General features: G+C 39.4%; 1 protein-coding gene across 2 annotated transcripts in view; it reads left to right on the top strand.

Annotated features, from left to right (window-relative positions):
- DERA (deoxyribose-phosphate aldolase) overlaps positions 1-21,609 on the top strand; it is a 115,641-nt gene extending 94,032 nt beyond the window's left edge. The window contains exons 7-10 of one of the 2 annotated variants that reach the window (XM_060165350.1): positions 13,815-13,894; positions 16,050-16,160; positions 20,557-20,706; positions 21,000-21,609. In XM_060165350.1, the coding sequence (XP_060021333.1) occupies positions 13,815-13,894; positions 16,050-16,160; positions 20,557-20,706; positions 21,000-21,056 (398 nt within the window). In that variant the 3' untranslated portion in view covers positions 21,057-21,609. Of the gene's footprint in view, positions 1-13,814; positions 13,895-16,047; positions 16,161-20,556; positions 20,707-20,999 lie in introns of both variants that reach the window. The other variant, XM_060165352.1, reaches the window with a different exon arrangement.
- Positions 21,610-24,547: the final 2,938 nt, after the last annotated feature.

Below are 24,547 nucleotides of genomic sequence, written 5' to 3'. Positions count from 1 at the left end.
ATTTCCATGTATTAAATATAAAAACCCGGGCCAAGTCAACCCAGAGAACCTTATTCTTTCTCAAGAATAAATTTATGATATTTGTGACAGAAACACAAGTAAATGGATCTCCAGCACAAGCTGACACTGTTAGCTGTCTCTAACCCAGTTTTCTAAATGCTTTTTCCCTCATAGGTTATCACTGTGAATCCCATTTCCCATTTTTGGTAATCAACTTAACAGCTGAAATTTTTTCTTCACTGAGGTTTTACATTTTAAAGTTACCTATATATTCACTTAGAATTTTGACATTTAATAACTCCCCTGAAATACCTAGGAGAAATTACATCTATGATAAAACGTACTTTAGGGGGAGGAAATAAATGCTACACTCAAGGCAATTATACAGGCAGTATTAAAAACATTAAATATGTGTCAAAATTTTTAAATATAGGTCTAAAAGGAATATAGATGAAGACCTAACATATACATATTAAGAAACTATTAATATTCTGCTTTTTGGGGGAGGAGATCTCCTAAAATGCAGCAGCCTTAAATCAGACTTACTAGTTTTGTAATAGGAAGTTTTGTGAAAGACAGATAAAGCCCCTGTATTTAGTGTGTGGTGTAAACTATTTGTCTGAAACACATATTCTTACCATGTGGTTATATGCAATTTCTATTTGAGAGTTTTGGAAAAGGAACCCATAGCCCTTCTGCTATGAGGGGAATACAGGATATGAGCATATATATTTATTTATTCACTGTCAAAGCAGTGCCTTGAGGGGGAAAAGAAGTTGGCATCCAGGGAGGTCTTACATGAGTTCTGGTTAATATGTAAAATGGATCCAGCATGCAGACACGTCGTATTAACTCATGGCTTTCGCACAGTCTAGGTCAGAACCATTCTTCCTGCCCAGTTCACAGACTTCTTCTTCCTCCTTTTCCCTGCCTGGTGTGTTTTCAGGAATTTGTGAATGACCCTAACATCCTGATGGTGCATATGACTTGGCAGAAGTTTGTGGTGACCCGTTCCGATTATACCCTCACCCACAGATGAGATCCGCTGGGCTCTGTCACTTTTTCTTTTACTAGCATATCTGTCTTTTGTTGACGGCTCAAGGTCTCTGGTGGTGGCTGAGTGAAAAGGAATAAAGATAAAAATGAAGGTGTGACTAGTTGAAAAATAGCGAGAATTTAAACTTGATAACAATTTGTGAACAGAGGCGGCATTGTCTTTGTAAGTGGTTGGTAAGTGCTAACTGCATAACCCAGGTGGCTGGCTAGAGAGCTCCACATGGTAAATACTTTCCATTCAGAGCTTTTCAAGGTTCACCCATCTATGGATCTGCTAATGGGAAGCAGATGAATCTCCAGGTACAGTGAAACAGTCACCTAGAGATAACACCCCTTAGAAAAATTAACACAACTTCTTTTATGAAAGACAGGTCACTGTAAAAAGTCACTCTACATACTTATCATCAATTGTTGGAAAAAAAAAAGATTTATGACGACATTGAGGTATGATCATCTCAAATATGCCCTGCATTGGTTTTTTATTGTTTGTTTGTTTTTGCGGTACGCGGGCCTCTCACTGCTGTGGCCTCTCCCGTTGCGGAGCACAGGCTCCGGATGCGCAGGCTCAGCGGCCATGGCTCACGGGCCCAGCCGCTCCGCGGCATGTGGGATCTTCCCGGACCGGGGCTCGAACCCACGTCCCCTGCATCGGCAGGCAGACTGTCAACCACTGCGCCACCAGGGAAGCCCTCTGCATTGTTTTTAAAAGCTTTGTGTTTAAAATTCATAGCACTTTCTAATCCTGATAAAGTAGCCTAATTTTCTAGCTTGCTTTTGTTCAGTAAAATGTATTTCTAAGTCCATGTTAAGCAGCTCTTTCTTCAGTTTCAGTAATTTTCTCTTTAGTTAATAGATTCCACACAAGCGTTCCTGACTTTTAATGTTAATATATATTCTAGATATTCCAGACTTGTTAGTGACAATAGAAAGCGCAATCAGAATGAAATTCAGCTGTTATTTTGTTAAAACACTTCTTCATTTTACTCTTCTTTGCCAAAGTATAGTGATACCAAATCACATTTTACCCTGTATTGAGGTTGCATCTGCCTCTTCCCTCCCAGCAGATGGGAAGGAGAAAAAGATGTGTTAGGTATGGTTGTGTCATTTTAAGATAAGATGGCTTTAAATAAAATAGATGTTATTTGCATTGATTGGTTACTCATCTCTAGCATTATTCTAGTTCTAAAACTCATTTCAAGTAACCTAAGTTTTAGAAGTGAAAGGAAACTTCGGGCATATTAGACATAGCTCAAGGACTCTTGTTTGTGTCAAGCCATTCTACCATATATCTTTGTATGGTTACCATAATTGTTTAGAATATTCTCTTAGGGACATTATTGTCAATTACCAAGGATTATATAGTCAGTTCCCACCTTGCATTTCATTTGAATCATACTGTTCTGCATTGTTTTAAATGGCCACATTTTTGTTTTTATTGAGAGGAAGGCAACTGCAAGGAATGTGGTTATCATGAGCCAATCTTACCTTTAGGGTATTGGAGATATTTTCCAACTCTGAGATTGTGGTTGCTTTCTGATTGCCCTTCTGCTTGAACATGCCTTATTGCTTAACTGTGATGCTCTGTTGCTTTTTTCACTTGATGGACTGACCAAATGAGAAGTATTTCCAGAGCTCACTCTTCAGATTGAAGGAGAGAACTGAGAGAGCTTGTGTTTCTATTTTTTTCTTTCCTTCTTAGGCTTTCGTCTTTCTTCTGGAAAACGTTTCCGCCACTTTTCACAAGATTAGCCAGTATCCCTGGATCACATAAGGATGGCTTTGTGCTGTACTTCTAGACTGAGCAGAAGCACCATGTTGATATCTCCACAGGGGCCTCTGCTTCCATCCTTCCTCTGGCCAGTTCTTCAGCCATAGACTGGATCTTTTTATCTCACCCCAAATTATTTTCAAGCCTACGATGAGTGAAAGAACATAATATCTAAGAATATGGTTTTAATTGGGGGCTTCATACTTTTGTACAGTACATTTGTTTTTTGTTTAAAGTGTCCCATTGCAGATTGCAAGTATAAATTACTGTCAGAATTACCATACAAAACTCGCTTGCTGACTTGAATTGGTGGTTTCTTACAGAGCAATAGAAAACATGGTGCTAATGAATAATGTTCCCAGAAACTCTTATTATAGGGTTGGCATGAATTCCGCTTAATGACAAGCTTTCTCAAGCGACAGTTGAGTTTAAATCCTCTTTTTCATTAGTGAGGTATAAAATGTTCATAATACCTTCCATTGTGCTGTTCTTTTGTAGCCTAGTAGCATATATCTTCCATGTTCACCAAGACACCCTTTAAGATCCTACCAGTTACTTCCTATCTCATAAGTAAGATTTGTTCAGGAAATAAAAATGTATGTTTTCCCATTGTTAGCTGTATGTTTTTCTAATAATCACATCTGAAGCTTATTAGGCAGTAATAGCCTTAAGATATTATTTTTTTAAATGTACTACTTTGGTCTTAATACTAGTTTTTAATCTCTTCTTGTTTCTGTGAAGTCTGAATGAGATTTTCAAAATTGAATAATAATTTGATCCGTTAATCTTTTGAAGCTAGTAATTTTATTTTCTTCTCTTTGCAGTCTCTGAGGTTCACAAATGAATAGAGCTTCATTACTGCAGTCTGCATTTAATAACCATTATCCATTATCTTGTAATTAAGACTCCCTGTAACGAATCATGAGGACAATGCAAAAATACATAGTACATTTCTTTAATGAACTGGAAAATGTTCATCTTGTTCTATTTAGTAATGAGTTGCTGAATAGTCATTAAATCCACTGGAGAATAGAGCTAGATGGATTTTGAAGACTGTCTTGAGTTTGTGGTTAATCTATTAGAATTAGAATTTCATCTTCTATTTTTATCAACAGCTGATTAGAAGTCATTCTGTTTGACCGAATTGATTAGAAGACCGTATACAAGGGCAGCTGTTGCTTAATGAAAGTTTTTAATGAAACTGTACCATGGAGACTTGCAATTATAGGCCTTAGAAAAGCTTTGAGTTGCTTTAGACCACAAAAAAAGTCTTGTGCTAGAGATTTCAAATTTGGAAAATAAAAAAATACAATATAATATCATACTATAAATTTATTATTAATTTTAATTTCAACCAATCACAGTTGAATACTAGTCTATTTAATGTGTTACTTTTGACTTTTCAGGCCTTTCATCTCCTAGTTTAGTTATTTCATTGAAATTATGGGCACTGATGAAAGAACATTTGTATGGACAGCTATTTTAATTGTGAGATATTTTCTCATATTCTCATAAGGTTTTTTTCCCCAAGCTGAGCAGAGGTGAGCTTGGTTTAATGTCGGATTTACATGAGCTCTGAGGAGAATCTGTGGTGCTCTGTGGCGTTGGTAATTCGAAATCTAGCATTTATTTCTCTAAGGTAATTTTGTTTCAGCAGAGGGGGCAAGGGAAGCAATATTAAAATAAGTAAAACAAACTGTGTGCCTATCTAGTCCCACTGGAAAATCCATTGTTCTTTTGACAGTTATAAAATACGAGTGTACTTTCTAAAGTATTTTGTGTAATTAAAGCTCGGCCTTATTCCTGGATTTAAAGAGATAGCCAGGGGTGCCTACCTCCCTGCTATTTGAATCTCTTATGTGGTCTCTGATTCTCAATTGTCCTTCCTCAACCTCTCCAGCACAGACACCCAATTTAGTATCTTAAACACTGATCTCAGGTGGTCAACGGATTTTTACAGTCAGTTTTTAAAACACGCATTGACACACACACCCCAAATATCACCACTCCCTGTGTCTCTGCTCCCTGTCCCTCACAGAGATTCCTTAGATGCATCCACTTATTATTGTTGGGATGTGTCTTGCACTTTCTATGCTTTTGGTGTTTCTTCTAATGGTGGTTTTCTTCCATCTGCCCTCTCATCTTCACATTTTCTCTCTCCTTCAAGGTCTCTCCCAAATTCCCCGTTCTATGAAACCTTCCCTTGTTTCCGCTAAAGTGAATCTGAACCTTTCCATTTCTTGTTGACTATAATACTTACTTGGCGTCTGTCCAAAACACTGTAAATACTGTATATAATTTGTATCTTTATCCATATGTGATTTCCATATGGATTTAAGGACTTCTTGCATTAAAATTTAAGGACTTCTGGTATCAGCTTTGACATGTGAAGAGCTTGGAAACTGTCATAACTGTCCTTGGAGCAAGAAAAAGCCAAGTAAACTGAAAATCAGTGACTTTTCTCAGACCCATTAAGGAGCTTAAGTCACAGGGCAAACTGCCACCTTGAAATCTGTAGAGACAGGAAGATCCTGAGGGTCACAGCTGAGATCTGCTTACCTGCTAGAGCCATAAACTGGTAGGAACACTTACACGGTAATTTTGACAAAGTGCTGGAGGCTGCATGTGGCCCCCACACTTTTGTGGCTTTTCCCTCCAGGAACCCCGGGTTCTCACAGTGAAGAGCCAAGGAAGATCCTCTCTTGGCCGTGGCAGGGGAAGGGGAAGATAATCATTATGAAATATGCCCAGAGCATTCTCCCTGTCAAAGGTCCACTTTCCAGGGCAAAAGAGTTTATTAGAACCTTATCCTACCTGGGAGGGCATTTCACTCAGTCTTCCTACCTCACCAAAGTAGGGGAGAAAAGCCAAGACATACTTATGAAGGTTACAGCCCAAGGACAAAGGCCCACTTAAAGACTAAAATTTAATAAGACTATAAAATACTTTCTCTCTCCCATACACTGTCATCACAGCAATAGGGCTCCAGGATAGTGGATTATGGCTGACAGAGCTAAAAGACATAGACTGTCTCTAAGTAGAAAGACTTAGGAAGCCTAAAGTAAACATGAGAGACAAAAACCAGGATGTTATAGGACTTGAAGTCTCCAATACCTGTGGCTACAACAGACATTAAACACAGCCCAACTCTTAGCCAGATTAACATAAAATCTCACACTGAAGTCCTATCTATCTCAATTCCTATTACCTGATGTCATGACTGGCATTCAACAGAAAATTACAAGAGAGGGACTTTCCCAGCGGCACAGTGGTTAAGAATCTGCCTGCATGGGGACACTGGTTCGAGCCCTGGTCCAGGAAGGTCCCACATGCTGTGGAGCAACTAAGCCCGTGCACCACAACTACTGAGCCTGCATTCTAGAGCCCACAAGCCACAACTACTGAGCCCGCATGCCACAACCACTGAAGCCCGCGTGCCTAGAGCCGTGCTCCGCAACAAGAGAAGCCACCACAATGAGAAGCCAGCACACTGAGACAGAGTAGCCCCTGCTCACCGCAACTAGAGAAAGACTGCATGCAGCAATGAAGACCCAGTGCAGCCAAAAATAAATAAGTAAATAAATCAATAAAATTAAAAAAAATATTTTAAAAAGGGAAAATTACAAGAGATCCTAAAAGGCAAGAAAAAACAGAATCTATAGAGACAAACAAACAACAGAACCAGTCAGATATGACAGATATGTTAGAATTATCAGAAAGAGAAATTTAAAGTAACTATGACTAATATGTTAATGATTTGAATGGGAAAAGTAGACAACATGAAGGAATGATACGTAATATAAACAGAGAGATGGAAACCCTAAGAAAAACTCAAAAGGAAATGGTAGAAATCAAAAACACTGAAACAGAAGTGAAGAATGCCTTATCAGTAGACTGGATAGGGCTGTGGAAAGAATCAGTGACTATGAAGATAGGTCAAAAGAAATCTCCTAAATTGAAATGTGAAGAGAAGAATGGATGAAAAAAAACAGAACATTCAAAAACTGTGGAACAATTTCAAAATGTGTGGCACATGTACCCGAAATACTTGAAGGAAGAGAAAATTGAGTAGACAGCATATTTGAAGTAATAATAGCCAAGAATTTTCCAAAATTAATGACAGGTACCAAGCTGCAGATCCAGGAAGCTCAAACACTTAGCAGAATAAATATCAAAAACAAACAGACAAACAGAAACAAAAAGCACTACCTCTAGATATATAATATTCAAACTGAAGAAAACCAAAGACAAATAGAAAATTTCAGAAAAGAGCCAGAGAAAAGGAAAAGGAAACAATTCCAGTGGACTTCTCATTGGAAACCGTGTTGGCAAGAAGCAAGTAGAGTGAAATAGTTAAAGTATCAAAGGAAAAAACCCCACCAACCTAAAAATCTATATTCAGTGAAATTACCCTTCAAAAGTGAAGGGCTTAGGCATATTAAAAACTGAGGGAAATCATTGCCAGCAGATCTGCCCTATAAGAAATGTTAAAATGTTCTTCTGGAAAGGGGAGAATTATATAGGTCAGAAACTCTGATTTACATTAAAAAGGAAGGCTGTCAGAGAAAGGATAAGTGAAGAACAAAAAGAAATTATGTTTCTTTCTCAGTTGATCTAAAAGATAACTGTTTAAAGATTATACCATATGGATAAGTGAAGATGAATTACAGCAGTGTTATAGGGGATAGGAGGGAGAAATTAGGAATACTTGGTTGAAAGGTAACTGCAGTACTTGTGTAGCAATATAGTGTTATTTGAAGGTAGATTAGTTAAAAATATATATTGAAAGCTCTAAAAAAGTATACAAAAGAAGTATAATTGATATGCTGAGAGGAGATAAAATGGAATCATATAAAATGCTCAGTTAAAACCAGAGAAGGTAGAAAAAGGTGTAACAATTAATAAAAAATACAACAAATAGAAAAAGGTATAATTAATTATAAAAAGTAAGACCCTATTATATGTCATCTGTAAGAAAGCCACTTTAAATATAAAGACTTTGAAGGTTCAGAGTAAAGAGATGGAGAAAGATATACCATGCTAACATCAGAGTAAAGCAGAAGTAGGGGTATTAATTTCAGACAAAGCAGACTTCAGAAAAAGGAACATTTTCAGGGGTTGGACAAAGAAGGACATTGCATAATAATAAAGGGCTCATTTCTCCATGTCTTCTTTAGGAAGACATCCTAAACAATCCTAAACATGTATGCACCTAACAACAGAGCATCAAAATATGAGGCAAAATCTGGTAGAACTGAAAAGAGAAATAGACAAATCTGCTATTATAGCTGGACTTCAAGACCCCTCTTTCAGTAGTTGATAGCTCAAGAAAGCAGAAGTATCAGCTAGGAGGTAGTTGACCTGAGTAGCCTTATTAATCAACATAATCAAATTGATGTTTATAGAGAACTCCGTCCAACAGCAGCAGAATACATATTTTCAAGTTCTAATGGAACATTCACCAAGAAAGGACACATCCTGGCTCTTAAAACACACTTCAATGTTTAAAAGAATAGACACCATACAAAGTATGTTCTTGGACTGAAATGGAACTAAACTAGGAATCAATAACAGAAAGATAGCTCTTTCTGTTATTGATCTTTCAGCTCTTTTTCTGAAAGATAGCTCTCCCAAATAGTTGGAAATTAAACAACATACTTCTAAATAATACATAGTTCAAGACATTCTCAAGAAAAATTTTAAAAATTTCTTTTGAATTAAATGAAAATTAAAATACAACTCATCAAAATTTGTGAAATGGTGCAAAAGCAGAGCTTAGAAGGAAATTTATAACATGCATATATTAGAAAAGAAGAATGATCAAAAATCAATAATCTCAGCTTCTACCTTAGGACATAGAGAAAGAACCATAATTTATGTCTCAGGCAAGCAGAACAACAGAAATCAAAATTAGAGCAGAAATTAAATGAAATTGAAAACAAAAATAGAGAAAATTTTAAAATCCTAAAAGCTGGTTCTTTGAAAAAATCAATCAAATTGATAAACTTCTAGTCAGAATAACCAAGAATCAAAGAGAGAATACTAATATCAGAAACGAGAGATCATAACTGTTCCTATGATCATTAAAAGAATAATAAAAGGAATACTATGAACAACTGTTTGCCCACAGTTTGATAATGTAGGTTACAGGGATCAATTTCCTGAAAGATACAAACAACCAAAACTCCCACAGAGAGAAATAGTCTGAATAGGCCTATGTCTATTAATGATGTTATTTTAATTTTATTTATTTTATAAAATGTTTTAATTATAGAGTGTTATAATAAATTTGCTTATTTATTTAATAATATAATGACATTTAATACTTCAATAAATTATTAAAGAAAAATAATTAAAACCTTCCAAAAAGGAAAGTACTAGCTCTAGATGGTTTAACTGATGAATTCTACCAAACATTTAAGGAAGAAAATAATACCAATTCTCCACAGTCTCTTCCAGAAAATAGAAGAGAGAGCACTCACTCTGTGAGACTATCATTACCCTAGTACTAAAACTAGATAAAGACATTACAAGAAAGAAAAACTATAGATAATTGTTACTCATGAACATAGATGTGAAAATCCTCAATAACATAGTAGCAAAATGAGCCCAATGTATAAAAAGAATAATATACCACAGCCAACTGGGATTTACTCCGGATATGCAAGCCTGGTTCAATGTAATGTAATCCACCATATCAAGCTAAAAAAGAAAAAAATGTATGCCAATAACAATTGGTACAATTTTGGCATTTGGCAGATTCCAACACCTATTCATAATAAAATCTCTCAGCAAACTAGGAATAGAGGGAACCGCCTCAGCTTGATAAAACATACCTACAAACAGACTTTAGCTAATATGCTGGGAAACTGAATGCTTTTCCCCTAAGACCCCTCTAAGAACAGGGAAGGATGTTCTTTCTCACCACTCCTACTCAACATTTTACTGGAAGTCCTAGCTGGTGCAATAAGACAAGAAAAGGAAATACAATGTATAAAGATTGAGAAGTGTGGTAGACTGATAATGGCTCCCAAAGATAGGTTTACATCCTAATCCCCAGAACCTGTGAATATTACCTGTTTTGGGGGGAAAAAAGAGCCTTTGCAGATGTGTTTAAGGATTTTGAAATGAAGTTATTATTCCAGCTTATCCGAGTAGACTCAAAATGCCATCACATATGTCCTTATAAGAGAGAGGCAAAGGAATATTAAGCTCACACACAGAAGGGAAGGCAATGTGCAGGTGGAGACAGAGATTAGAGTCATGCAGCCAAGGAATGCTGGCAGCCATAAGAAGTTGCAGAGACAAGGAACATGTTCTCCTGAGAGCCTCCACAGGGAGGGCAGCCATACTCACACCTTGATTTTGGACTTCTGGCCTCCAGAACGGTGAGAGAGTAAATTTCTTTTTCTCTAAGCTACCAAGTTTGTTATAATTTGTTACAACAGCCACAAGATATTAATACAGAAAGAAAGATATAAAACTGTTTTTCTCTGTAGATGACCTCCCTGTCTATGGAGAAAATCTCTCCAAAACAACAAACTCCTGAATTTACTAAGTGAGTTTACCAAGGTTTCGTGATACAAGATTAATATACAAAAGTCTGTTTCTTTCCTATTTACTGTAATGGGCAAACAGAATTTGAAATTTAAGAAAACTACCATTTACAATAGTAATTCATAATTGACATAGTTGGTATAATCTAATCTAACAAAATATAATCTGTACTTGACCTGTACGCATACCCGTTAGATTGCCTAACGTTCAAAAATTGACACCACCAATTGCTACTGAAGATGTGGAGCAACAGGAACTCTGATTCGTTACTGTTGGGAATGCAAAATGGTGTAGCTACATTGAAAGATAATCTGGTAGCTTTCTTCAAAGCCAAATATGGTCTTACTGTAAAATCTAGCAGTTTCCCCCCTCGTTATTTACCCAACTGATTTGAAAATTTATGCCCACACGAAAACCTGCATATGAATGTTTATAGCAACTTTATTCATATTTGCCCAAAACAGAAGCAACCAAGATAGCCTTTAGTAGGTGAATAGATTAACAAATGGTGGAACAGTTATGCAATGGAATACTATTTATCAATAAAAAGAAATGAGCCAGGAAAAGACAGAAGTGAATGTTAAGTGCATGTTGCTAAGTGAAAGAAGCCAGTCTGAAAGGCTGCGTGATTCCAATTATATAACATTCTGGAAAAGGCAAAACTGTTGAGTTAGTAAAAAGTTCAGTGGTTGCTGGGGTAAGGGGGAAATGAAAATGTGAAGCATAGGGGATTTTTTAGAGTGGTGGAAGTATTCTGTATGGTACTGTAAAGATGGATATATAACACTATACATTTTTCAAAACCACTAGAAGATTCACTACGAGTGAACCTTAATTATGCAAATGAACACAGCCATTTAGGGGGTCAGGGGATTCCAGGATGGAACGCGCACTGTGGCCAAAGAATCAAACTGTATTACAAATGTACGAAACAGCCTCACTGAAGGAGGTGGGAGAAAAGGCGCTGAGCTACATATCTTTATAAATGAATTTAGTCTATAAAGCTTAGAGGCCAGTGAAACTGCACGTTAGCACTGGACAGTCGTTGATGCAGTGGTTTTCCTTAATGGTGTGGTTAACAATTCAGAGAACACGATACATGCATACTGGATGTGCATTAAATAAATGGATCATGGATGGTGGGTGCCAGGTTCTCACCGTTGGGGTGGGAGTTTACAGATAAGCAAAGGGAGAGGGCTAGAACAATCCTTGTAATGGGTCAGAGTTGGAGACATCAGTATAACTCGTCTTTAGTTTAATATAGACGTAGATAGTTAAATATGGAATTGTAAATATATATGTATATATCAATGGGTTAGAATAGACACACACATTTTTCCTTGCTCAGTCAGCTGAGAAGGCCTAAAAGCAAGACCCCTAGCAATAGCAATGAGCACCTACCACCAAGATCTTAGTTCCGAACCCTATTTTCCAATAAAAGGAACCAGGGCTCTTTGGAGAAATGGCTTATTCTTGGACTGGGGTGTAAAACGTATAAGACGAGCCTGGAGCATCTGGTAGTACCAGAAAGTAAGTGCTTAAAAAAACAAAAAATCCACATTATGGTGGTGTGTCAAAGGAAGACAGGAAGCAACTGAAAGAACTCCCAATGGCCAAACCTAGAGCCATTTGAGCAACAAAATAAATTAAGTAATATTGGATTATAAACCCAAGTAAAGAATAAATATCTTTGAGTCTATATTCATATAAATAAATGATTATAAATAAATGAATAAATGGAGAAGAGACAAGTCTCCCATGCAAAAACATCCAAAGAATGTGTGTAGCTGCTCCTCCCTGAAGGAAGTGGCTTGCAGCTCCCATTCCTAAAGTGTGGGATACACACTAAGGACTTCTTTCCAAAGAGTATAGTATGGTAAATAGGAGGAAAGGAGTGACTTTTCACTGGAGAAACCTAGCAAGTACCACCTCCACCAGTGTTCAAGGTCAACTTCAACAGTGGGAAGTGATACTGTTAATATGTACCCTTGATGTGATGTGATGAAAATAGCACATTACCTCTGTGGTTTTCTTCCCCAAAAAACGTGTAACCCCAGTGTAATCATGAGAAAAATGTCAGACAATGCCAGTTGACAGAAATTTTATGAAATACCTGACAAGTACTCCTTAAAATTGTCAAGGTCATCAAAATAAGGAAAGTCTAAGAAGCTGTCACAGCCAGGAGGAACCTATGGGCACATGACAAATGTATTATAGTATCCTGGATGAAATTGGATTCTGAGTAAAACTAAGGAAATCTAAATAAAGTATTATTTATCTAAATAAAGTATTATTTTGGTTTTAATAATACATCAATATTGGTTCATTAATTATAACAAATGTACCATACTGATACAAGTTGCTAATAATAGGGGAAACTGAGTGTGGGGTATATGGGAACTCTCTGTAATGTCCTCGTAATGTTGCTGTAGATCTAAATCTGTTCTGAACTTAAAATAAATAAATAAAATGATATTTTCTTCTATGCCACCTGCCCAATTTTGTTACTGGGACTGGAATGAAACCCCAAACTGTCTTCCTTTTCCCCATTAGTCAGTTAAACATGGAAAATATTATAATTTGCTTTTTCTTGGTAACTGTGGCTACCCACCCATCCACCCACCACCCATCCAAAATTTATTAAGCTTCTCATGTGTGTCACGCTCTGGGGATACAGAAGTGCACAAGAAAGGTATAGCACCTGTCTTCAAACAATACAGTCAAGAAAGGGGCACAAACAATGTGTAGGCCACCATTACAGCTCCTGGGCTGCTATTGCTACCATGGTAGGTGTTTTCTTCTAGGTGTATTAGGAAGACAGTCTCCTCCGTAAGGGAGTTTGGCTCTTTTGGTTAACTTTAGATGGTGTGATTTTTAAGTGACTGTACCTTTTTTTTAGACCTCTAAATATGGCCTTGGTCTTCTGTCTTAATAATCTTCTCTTCTGAGATGCTTAGAAGAATTCAGATAGATCCAGTGTTGTACCCAAAAGCCTTCTAGTGAATCAGAAGACAGTGTCACCTGTTAGGAAAACACATCATGGTTGCAGTGTGAATTTTTTAGTAATGTTCCTCTCACCTCTTACATCTGTTTGCGGACTTTCATTTCTTCTCTTTGCTTGTTATTTCTGATGTTGTAGGTGCCAGGCATTGGTCGTGGAGTCCCATTTATTCACTCATTCATCACCTTAGCACATGCCTACCTCAGGGCCTTTGCATTTGCTGTTTCCCTGCTTGTGGTGCTCTTTTCACAGAGTCCCTTCATCAGTCTCTGAATTTTACTCATCAGAGGTGCCTTTATGGTGACGATTTAAATAAAGCTACCTCTCCCCAAATCCGTCACTCTCTTTCTCGTTATGTTGCATTATTTTTCTTCACCACACTTCACCTGGCCTTTGTTACATAGTGCTGTGTTTATTGTCTTTTTCTTCTAGAGAATCTAGTCACAAGGGTAAGAACTTGGTTTTGTGTCATGATCTGTTCCCAGCATGTAGAACGGCATCCAGCACATAGAAAGCGCTCAGTGAGTACTTCTTGAATGAATGCAGGCATGACAGGCACATCTCCATTTCCCCAAACGGGCCTACAGGCCCAAAGGAAAGAAGGCTTCCAGTGACCTGCTTGGATAGATCAGAATTCCTGTGGTTCTTACACAGATTGCAGCCCTACCTAGGTCTTTGCTCCATTTCTGTTTGTATAACACTTGACAGTTTTCACAGTCTTTTCACAGAGATTGTCTCTTTTGATTCTTTGTGTAACACTATGAAGCAAGTAAGAATTTCCAGACATGTTTTATAAATGAGAAAGGTTAGGCGATGGAATTTGCAAGGTAAATACAGTATCTGGCAGAGCTGGAAACCAGATCTCCTGACCTCTGGCTCACCAAGTGATTACCCAGGATTTATGTTTCCTCTATACCTGCTCATAGCATGTATGCTTTTGAGGGAAAGGGCTTGAATGATATGTGTTTATATTTCCCACTGTGCCTTTCACACAGTGTGCTTGCTGAAGGTGTGCTGATTTGAACCTTTCTATCCACAGGGTAGTCCTGGGCGTGTCTTTTGCAGTTGAAACCAGAGGGGAGAGTTTTGGCCACTTCTTGTCTCCACTTCTTTTGACCATTTCTTTGACAGACCTGGGAGAATCTCAGAGATTAGTCTTACGTAGGGTTCCACAGATTTTGTGTGCGAGGGCCATGCACTGGCCCAGGAATCACCTAGGAACCTTGTTTCTGTTCAGATTATGATTCAGTTGGTCTGGTGTAGGGCCTGAGAGTCTACGTTTTATTTGTTTATTTTTTAAACAAACTTTTTAAAAAAATTTATTTTATTTAATTTACTTGTTAATTTTTGGCTGCGATGGGTCTTCGTTGCTGTGTGCGGGCTTTCTCTAGTTGCAGCGAGCGAGGGCTACTTGTCAATGCAGTGCACGGGCTTCTCATAGCGGTGCCTTCTCGTTGCTGAGCATGGGCTCTAGGCACGCAGGCTTCAGTAGTTGTGGCACGTGGGCTCAGTAGTTGTGGCGCACGGGCTTATTTGCTCCGCGGCATGTGGGATCTTCCTGGACCAGGGATTGAACCTGTATCCCCTGCATTGGCAGGTGGATTCTTAACCACTGCGCCACCAGGGAAGTCTGAGAGTCTACGTTTTAAACACGTTCCCTGGTAGTGCCTGTGCTGCTGATCTGTGGTCTGCACGGAGCATTGTGAGGATGGTTCACCACCTGAAGGGTGGAGTCTGTGCTTGGCTGTCTGACTGTGTGACCCTCAGTAAGTTTCTTAGAGACTCTATAGCACATGGCTTAAGCTATATTGCTTTGGTTAGAATTCTACCTACCCCCTGCCCTTACTGTGTGACCTCAAGCAAGTTACTTTACATTTCTGTGCCTTAATTTCCTCTTTAAAAATGGGGATCTTATTAGTACTTATGCAGTTATTGTGAGGATCGATTGAGTCAGTACTTACAAAGCACCTAGAATAGTGCATAGGGCACAGCACTCAGTGACTCTTAACTATTATTATCCTCTCTTTGTCTCCTTGTGCTATTTTGTTTTGGGTTTCTATTCTGCAGAAACCTACATCAATAGGTTTAAGATACATTTAAGAGACAGGAAGTGTTTAAAATATTTGCAAGTTGAAAATGCATGGTGTCTTTCATGAAAATCACAATCTGGTTGGAAGACAGAGCTTTCGTTAACGAACAATGCAGTAGGAATCAGCTAATGATGGTTCTCCTTGTGTTGTCACAGCTGTACTGTGTACTTTCTATCACACGTAAGAATATGAGTAGGCCCTCCGGTTTTGTCGTAAAGTGTTATGATATATGGTGCTAAGCACAGGGCATGAAATTGTTTCTATTCCTCTGAGTTTTGCGTTAAATAAACCAACTTGGTTTTAATTGCTGATATGGAAATATAGAGACAAGAGCTCCAGGGATCAGTGAGAATCCATTTGGTGCCTAATTTAATCCATCGTATGGTCAGGGGAAAAAAATGTGGACAGAATGATTTTAAAGAGAGATTTGGTTTTAGTTTTTCAAATAATTGATGAAAAATAAAGTCGTGTTTCTCAGGAAAAAGAATTTACACAACTCGTTTCTTCCACCGACTCAAAAGTATAAAAAATAAGTTTTTTAATTAACATGGAGATTTTTCTTCCTTTTGTTTTAGGATCAGATTTTATTAAGACCTCTACTGGAAAAGAAACAGTAAATGCCACCTTCCCAGTAGCTATAGTCATGCTACGGGCCATTAGGGATTTCTTCTGGAAAACTGGAAACAAGGTATATTATTGCCAGCAAATCTTTCTTTGGAGTAAAGATAATGTTATTTACAATGCTCGTCACAGCCATGATAACTGTCTTTATAGGCATTATAGGCAGATGGTGTGAGTGCGTCACCTGTATTAAGATAAACGTTTAATTTACCTTTCACTACCAAAGCATACATTCGGGGGGAAACTGTGCGATTCACAGAAAGTGAGTATGAGTGTGGGCGTTAGGATGTGTGATCAAGGTGTAAACTCACCTTGTGTCCTTTTATTAACCGAAGACAATTTTATCACTGACGAGAGATTCCTAAATGGGTTCCTTAACGAACTAATTCTGCTGCAACACAGAAACTTTCTGGTAAGGCGTTGGCCAGAGAAAACAGGTTAATGCAGAAATTAAACTTCTTGAGGAATGGAAAGAATTGCCGAGTAACATTTATTGAATGATAAGCTGTGGTGGTGATATGAAAAGTATGCAATATAATGGGAAATAATCTTTTCCTGTCATTATTGAAGGACACACATAAATTGGTTTTTCTGTTAGGAAACCCCCGGTCCAGAAAAACTTATTACTTTTAATAATATGAGGTGAAGAGAAAATTCTCGAGGAGATGAACTTATTAAACAAAATAATGAAATGCTGTGAAACAGCAGGGAAAAGGTAGCTAGACGTTATATAGCTCTTGAATTAAATATCCACTTTTGCGTTTTATGGCAGCTGGAGGTGTTCTTTGGAAGACTGTTAAGCTGAGGAGGGTATATGCTCGCTTTTCGAAAAATAATACATATTTTTGAAACATGAATTTAAAAGGAAAAAATGCGTATGAGGTGTTTTTTTTTTTAAATGAGTTTGGATTTTCCTTTTCACTTCAAGTTGCTTGTTTAGCTGCAAATTATCTCAAAGGATTTTTTTTTTAACATCATTGGCGAGAAAGGTAATTTTTATTTTTTAAATGAGACTTTGCCTTCCTGAAAGGCATCTTTTAAAACCAATCTCTTGATTTCTGCTGAATAGAAACCCCAAAAAAGAACTTTAATCCTTTGCCAGCTGGTTGTGATGACTTTATATGTGACTGTATTTCAGTTTATTTTGGAATCGGAGACCTTTTTAAGAAGGTACCTGGGTTTGAGAGGAAAGGAACTCCTTGCAGCATTTGCTCCTTCAGAATACCTTCATACTTAGAAGAGTACAAATAGGATAAATACCTACACGGTGACCTACATGTGAAAGTTAACCCAACTTGAGTAACCTCTACTTGGTAGCCTTTCTGCAATGGTCCAAATTTAAAAAAAAAAAAAAAAATTATAAGAAAAGCTGTAAGAATGAGAACTCCAGCTTTGGGCCCCCCAAATGAGACCACCACCACTCACTCGATCAGTGGTTCTTACTCTCAGCCAAAGAACATCCCAATAGATGGGAAGCTTTTTATCCTTCCAGATGCCTGGGTCCTCACCCCGGCAGTCCTGGATCAGTCTTCAGGCATCTCTACGTTTCATAAGCTCCATAGTTGGGGCTAAGATTCTCCAGTGGGGGCCCAAGTCCTGTTTTGTTTTCAGTAAACGTTCATTGAGTCGTTACCTGTGTGCTATGTTAACCTATGTTAAGTGCTAGGGATACAAAAGTGAACATGCCCCTTCTCAAAAGAGCCCTTACACAAGAATTGCAATAAAAGTTTTAAGTGTTCAGTGTTCTAGATCAGGGTAGTGAGGGAGGAACATTTTGCTGTCTTTCATTACTTTCTTTTTAATTGTATCCCTCCTTTCCTCAGCTAATAAATAAAGTTCATCCTGGTTTTATTGAGAAACAGGTACAAGTCAATTCATATTCATCTTGATCACATTTGATTTCACATAGGACCTGTGTGTGTATCTGCAAATCAGGGGCATTTTTTTGGATTGTTGACAAGCTGCCCGGGCAGCCCTTAGACTGTGAAGCTTCCACATCATTGATTTAAGGGGTGTTTTAAAATGTGACAGGCCGCCTTCCAGACCATGATTAGTGTCACTCCTGAGAAGCAGAGGCTTGATATTTCATAGCTGATTTCACTGCAGATTTATGTTTTCCATATTCTCTCCCTTAAAAAAGAAAAGGATAAACTTAACGCTAGAAACTGTCTTTCGAAACATTGCCAAATAGATTTGCTGACACAACTGAATTGTATAGAAAAATCTATATGCAGCACTGCCTAATTGACAGAAAATGCTCCTGTGATTAACGTGTATGCTAATATGAGCTAAAATTTATTCTTTTTTTTTTGCCTCATCTCAATAAATAACCTGACTCTACCTATCTCCCCGTACTCCCCACACCTCCCCTCACTTTTTTTTTAATTGTTCTTTTGAAGAAATATCATTTTATTTTATTTTATTATTTATTTAATTTTTGGCTGCGTTGGGTCCTCGTTGCTGCATGCAGGCTTTCTCTAGTTGCGGCGAGAGGGGGCTACTCTTCGCTGCGGTGCATGGGATTCTCATGGCGGTGGTTTCTCTTGTTGCAGAGCACAGGCTCCGGCGCGCAGGCTTCAGTAGTTGTGGCTCGCGGGCTCTAGAGCGCAGGCTCAGTAGTTGTGGCACACGGGCTTAGTTGCTCCGCAGCATGTGGGATCTTCCCGGATCAGGGATCAAACCCATGTCCCCTGCATTGGCAGGCGGCTTCTTAACCACTGCACCACCAGGGAAGTCCCTCCCCTCACTCTTACAGGGTCACTTGGGCTGCAGAGCGATAGGCAGATATGGTTCGAATCTCTGTACGGCTGTTGCTTAGCTGTGTGACGTGTGTCCGAGGCAGGGAAACCGGTTAGGAGGCTTCTCCCGATGTTCCAGTGAGGGCTGACGAGAGTCTAAACTAAAACAGTGGAAGGGAGAGTAGAGAGGAAAGTACGTGTGGAGATAGACAAGTTCAGAGGGTGGGATCTGTGGGACTTGACTTGGTGGGTCACTGGATGTGATGTGAGGGACGTGGTGGAGTCCAGCTTATTAGGAGTTTCTGGGTTGGGTTTGCTGACCTAAAGCAAGTAGACCGCTAGCTATTTCTCCGCCAAAGCTGGGCCACCAGCTTTGAGATCAGCTATTTGAGATCAGCCACCGTAGCGAGCCACATGCAAGTCCCTGCAGGGCAAGGAAAGAAGTGTGCTTTATAGAGAGGAAAAGGAAGACAGCGTATACTAAGCAAGGAGTCCGGGTCTTTTCATTGGCTGAGTCCTTTGCAGAAAAGGAGTCTTTCTTCTTCCTGTCAGGCTCTGTTATCCAGGAGTTAGAACCCCCACTTCTGGTCTCCCGACTCTATTTAATCAAGGCTTCTGTTTAATCATTTTTTACAGGTTGATAATGGGACCATTCATTTATCGTGTCCCTTCTCTGGCATTCTGTTAGCGATCGCCCCCTGCTGGTGCCACCTGTCAGAGCAGCCAAACTCTGAGTGGTCGAAGGCATGAGCTTTAGTTCTTGGGCTTTGGGTGTTTACTGTACCGGATAGTCAAGTTCTTGAGACAAGCATATCCAAATAAGCAGGTTTTACTGTATATAGGACACGTTTATCATTTTCGAATGGACCCAGGGACATCATTTGCAAACATTAGACAGATATTGGCCGAATTGTGCCGTTTTGTGGTCACCTTCAGAGACTACTGAAGTGTAAAGGTCCCCTACACCGTCTTTTTCACCTGTGCTTTCTTAACTGTTTGGCTGCTCTATGTAACTTGGTCTACTGACAACTTAGAAAAAGAGTCCCTGCAGTTAAGTTGATTAAAGTAACTGTCACCTCTCCTTGCTGGTTGCTGCTAATGTGTTTAGTGTGGCCTCACTGAGTCTCTCCTCTTGTTTTAAACCCACGTATGTCTCTTTTGCAGCTCAGGATGGAGGGCTGGAAGGTGTACATTTCTTCTGGCCTCCTGGTAGAAACGGAGAATGCATGGGCTTTTGTGATATGTTTTCCTGTTTATTGACACCCACATATGTCTCTTTTGCAGCTCAGGATGGAGGGCTGGAAGGTGTACACTTCTTCTGGCCTCCTGGTAGAAACGGAGAATGCATGGGCTTTTGTGATATGTTTTCCTGCTTATTGACACCTCTCTTGTTTATCCCAGGTTCACAGCTATGGTCTAGATGGTTGAGGTTTATGACTTTCCAGTAAGTGAAATGTTAATGAGGGTCATTAACTCTCATTAGTGTCTCAGAGGCAGTGACATTCTTCCCATTAATCTTGGAAAAGTCGTTTTGTAGTGTAAATGGGCATGAGTCAGTGCTCTAAGGTCTTTTGCTGGGGGCTGAGGGGAGGCGGGGGGGGGGGGGACACGCAAAATAGGCTTTAGAAAAGAGAGGATGGAGACCCCGTATTAACACGGGACCAGTTTTTAAAGCAACCCAGTAACAATGCTAAGCATTGCTCTCTTTCCCACCTCCCCTTTTAGGTAGGCTTTAAGCCGGCAGGAGGCATCCGCAGCGCGAAGGACTCCCTTGCATGGCTCTCTCTCATAAAGGAGGAGCTAGGGGATGAGTGGCTGAAGCCAGAACTCTTTCGAATAGGTGCCAGCACTCTGCTCGCGGACATCGAGAGGCAGGTGAGGAGCAACCCATCGTCCTTGGAACAAACTGACAAGTATTTTTGAGAAAGAAATAAAAAGGCACTTATTGGGTTGAGAGAACTGGAGATGGAAACTCATCTGATGACCTCGTTGTACACAGCCTCTGCCTTCTTCCAAGCAAACCTCCACCTCAATAGGTTGGATGAGTACATAAGGTGGGGCTTTATAATGAAATGTTAACTAAAATTATGATGTAATACTGTAATTATTAATTGGTATGTATAGTAATATAATAATTAATGACTAATTAAACTCTGCTTTCCCCACAGATTTACCATCACGTGACTGGAAGATATGCAGCTTATCATGACCTTCCCATGTCTTAAATCAGCGACGAATTCCAGAAAAGTCCTTTACTATTTTTCTGCGTGATTGCTAAAACTATTTCATTAAAAAAATGAGGGAATAGGTAACTGACTTTTTTCCCTTAAAATTTCCATTGAATTTAACTCAAAGAATGGAAGGGAAAAGCCAGGTACACACGTGGTGTGTACATACATGGTCCCTGTTTCAGGCATGTCTGAAATGGTCTTGATTACTAGAAGATCTCCACTGTTAATTTTGTGAAGGTGTTCTCTTAAGAACTCTGAGTAAATTGTTAATGATAGCTTTGACAACATTAAATTCTAAGGAAGCAAGAGGTTGACTTGCCCAAGAACCATGCTGTAGCAAAAGAAAATGCAGCACCCCTGAACCACTCTCGTTTTCTCACTGACTTCAAGATTCACTTACTCGGCACTAATTTCCTGCCCTGAAAATCCGTCTTTAATTTTTGCAGCAGCTACGCCCTTCTACTAATTGTTTTGCTAATGAAATTTCTGTCATTGTTATGTGAAACTATGGATATCATTGAAGTTTTTAATTAAAAAAATTCCTGTAGTTGTTTATTTTTAAAAAACCTTTCAATTGTAGTAATACATATTGAAAAGTTAATCCATTAAACATATAAAGAGGTTTTATCAATGACTTTCTAGTAGAGTCCTTGGGTATTTATCTCAGATAAAGCACCTCAGTACATTACTAATAAATACAACTTATGTCTGTATTCTGAAACTTTCTCTGATAGAGTGAATAGGGAAGAAACAGCAGACACTAACAGCACTTAGTATGTGCTAAGCTCCTTATGTATATCAATTTATTTCACCCTTATTTAATCTCTGTTACAGTAAGATTAGTACAGTAACGTTTTTAATCCTCACAACAGTCAGTACTGATGTTATCATCCTTTTATACAGATGAGGGACTGAGGCACAGAGAGCTTAAGCAACTTGCCAAAGGTCACAGAGCTCAGAACTAGCAGAGTCAAGAATCAAGCCGAGGCAGGCAGTCTGGCTCCTGAGTCTGTGCAGTCGCCCCAGGTATGTAAAACTGTCCCCTGGCACCCAAAGACCCATAGACAGAGCCCCCGGTCAGCTATGGGGAATGGTCATCTGCCTTGTGGGCTACCGGTTCCTTTACTGTCTCTCTCAACTGCCCACCTCCACCTTTTTGGCTTGCTAGCACCTCTGCCACATTATAGAACTTAAGTTTTCTTAAATGGTGATTTTCACGGAGAGCATCTTTCTCTTCCTCCCTGAACAAGTCTCCAGCTACTCATAAATGGAAAACTCTGGACTGAGGAGTTGGTTTTGGTTTCATCTTCTCATCTGCTGAATTCTAGCCCAGCCTCTTCCTCTTTCTAGCTTTGTGACAGTAGTCCAGTCTATTCACATCTCTGGACCTCAGTTTCTTCATCTGTAAAATAAAGGGGTTGATGCAGATGATATCAAGATTCACTCAGAGTTCAATTTTTCTTACCCTAAAGATAATGATAACACATCCAAGAAAATGGTACATGGCTCTAAAGAGAAAACACTTTTGCAGCAATCTAAATTAGAATTTGCCTCTCAGTAGTCAATTAGGCACATCCCTCAGAGCACCTCTCTGTGAGTGAAATGATTAAAAATAAGAGCAGGGCTTCCCTGGTGGCGCAGTGGTTGAGAATCTGCCTGCCAATGCAGGGGACACGGGTTCGAGCCCTCTTCTGGGAAGATCCCACATGCCGCGGAGCGACTGGGCCCGTGAGCCACAATTACTGAGCCTGCGCGTCTGGAGCCTGTGCTCCGCAACAAGAGAGGCCGCGATAGTGAGAGGTCTGTGCACCACGATGAAGAGTGGCCCCCGCTTGCCACAACTAGAGAAAGCCCTCACACAGAAACGAAGACCCAACACAGCCATAAATAAATAAAAATAAAATTAAAAAAAAAAAAAGAGCAGAAAAGATATTCTGCTTTCCCCTCACACCCTAGCAGAAAGCGAACTTTTGACGCAGACCTTTGGATGTGGTCAGCGGCTCTGAATGCCGTTTCCACCTTCATAACATGCTGGTCCACGTGCCCACCAGCACAATGGCCAGTCACCTTTGGAGAAGAAACTTTTCAGAAAAGTAATTACATTCCATCACCTTTGAAGCTATTCCAATTTCACAGGGGTTTCTGTTTTCCTCCCATTAAACCCAGCTGGTCATTTCAGTTGATCAAGTGAACAGGCATCATTATCTTCAGTTCTAATTTATATGAGGCGTCCACTGAAATTGACCTCTGCGGACAATTATAGATTCACATAGGAAATTAAGACCAGTGAGCCCCTCAAACCTATTAGAGGCTGATGAACATGGCCTGATCTACAGGTAAGTAATCATATATTTGGGAGGACAGTTTATTCCAAGGACTATCAGACACTTCATCAGGAATGTCTGCCCCTTACTTGGCTCTTGAAATCAAATATAACACAGATGACTTTAACAGGAAGACAGTAGTAAATGTTGGTTGCCATGAAAACATAAGAGGAAGAGGTCATTTCTGAGGTGACCATGATTTACGACAAGCCGATTTGGATACTTCAGGACACGGGGACCAGATGCCTTATACAATCAGGAGATGAGTCACCCTATGCTGTGTTTAAAGCTTCTAAGTTAATGAAAGCAACACCCAGCCCTTCTCACAGAAATTACTGCAGTTGTTCAATAGGCATATTTAAGCCTTAAAGATGTGTTAAACAACCAATCATATAGTTTAGGGGTCTAAAGAGACTTTAGAGAATATCTAGTTCTACGTTTTCATGAGAAAAGAAACCCAAAGTGGGGATGTCACTTATGCAAGGTCACACAGAAAGTCAGAGCCGAGCCCGGAACTTAGACCCCCCTCATGCCATGACATATTTCACAGGACAGAGCCAGGGCTTTGGAATTAAAAGTGTCTTACTTGTTCATACACTGTGCCATACCAGATATTATGTTTGTTGTCATGTGAATTTCAGACTTTCAAGACTCAACTTTTGTCTCTAGTCATCTTCTAAATGGTGTCTTGGAGAAGACCAACCATCTAAATCTAACCGATAGTGTGGTTAATTTAATCTGTTAGACTTTCACAATTTTGGGTGATCTCAAGAATTGACTGTTTTTTGTTTTTTTAAAGAGAGTTGAATGTTACTTTGTGAGTTATTATTTTTAAAATTTTATTTTTTGGCTGCGTTGGGTCTTTGTTGCTGCGCGTGGGCTTTCTCTAGTTGCAGCGAGTGAGGGCTGTTCTTCGTTGCGGTGCGTGTGCTTCTCGTTGCGGTGGCTTCTCTTGTTGCGGAGCTCAGGCTCTAGGTGCGTGGGCTTCAGCAGTTGTAGCACGTGGGCTCAGTAGCCGTGGCTCACGGGGTCCAGAGTGCAGGCTCAGTAGTCGTGTCGCACGGGCTTAGTTGCTCCACGGCATGTGGGATCTTCCCAGACCAGGGCTCGAACCCGTGTCCCCTGCATTGGCAGGCGGATTCCTAACCACTGCGCCACCAG

This window comes from Lagenorhynchus albirostris, chromosome 11, assembly GCF_949774975.1.
Source record: "Lagenorhynchus albirostris chromosome 11, mLagAlb1.1, whole genome shotgun sequence".
Taxonomy (NCBI): Eukaryota; Metazoa; Chordata; class Mammalia; order Artiodactyla; family Delphinidae; genus Lagenorhynchus; species Lagenorhynchus albirostris.
Note: the sequence above shows the minus strand (reverse complement) of the source record. Positions and strands in the feature narration are given on the sequence as shown.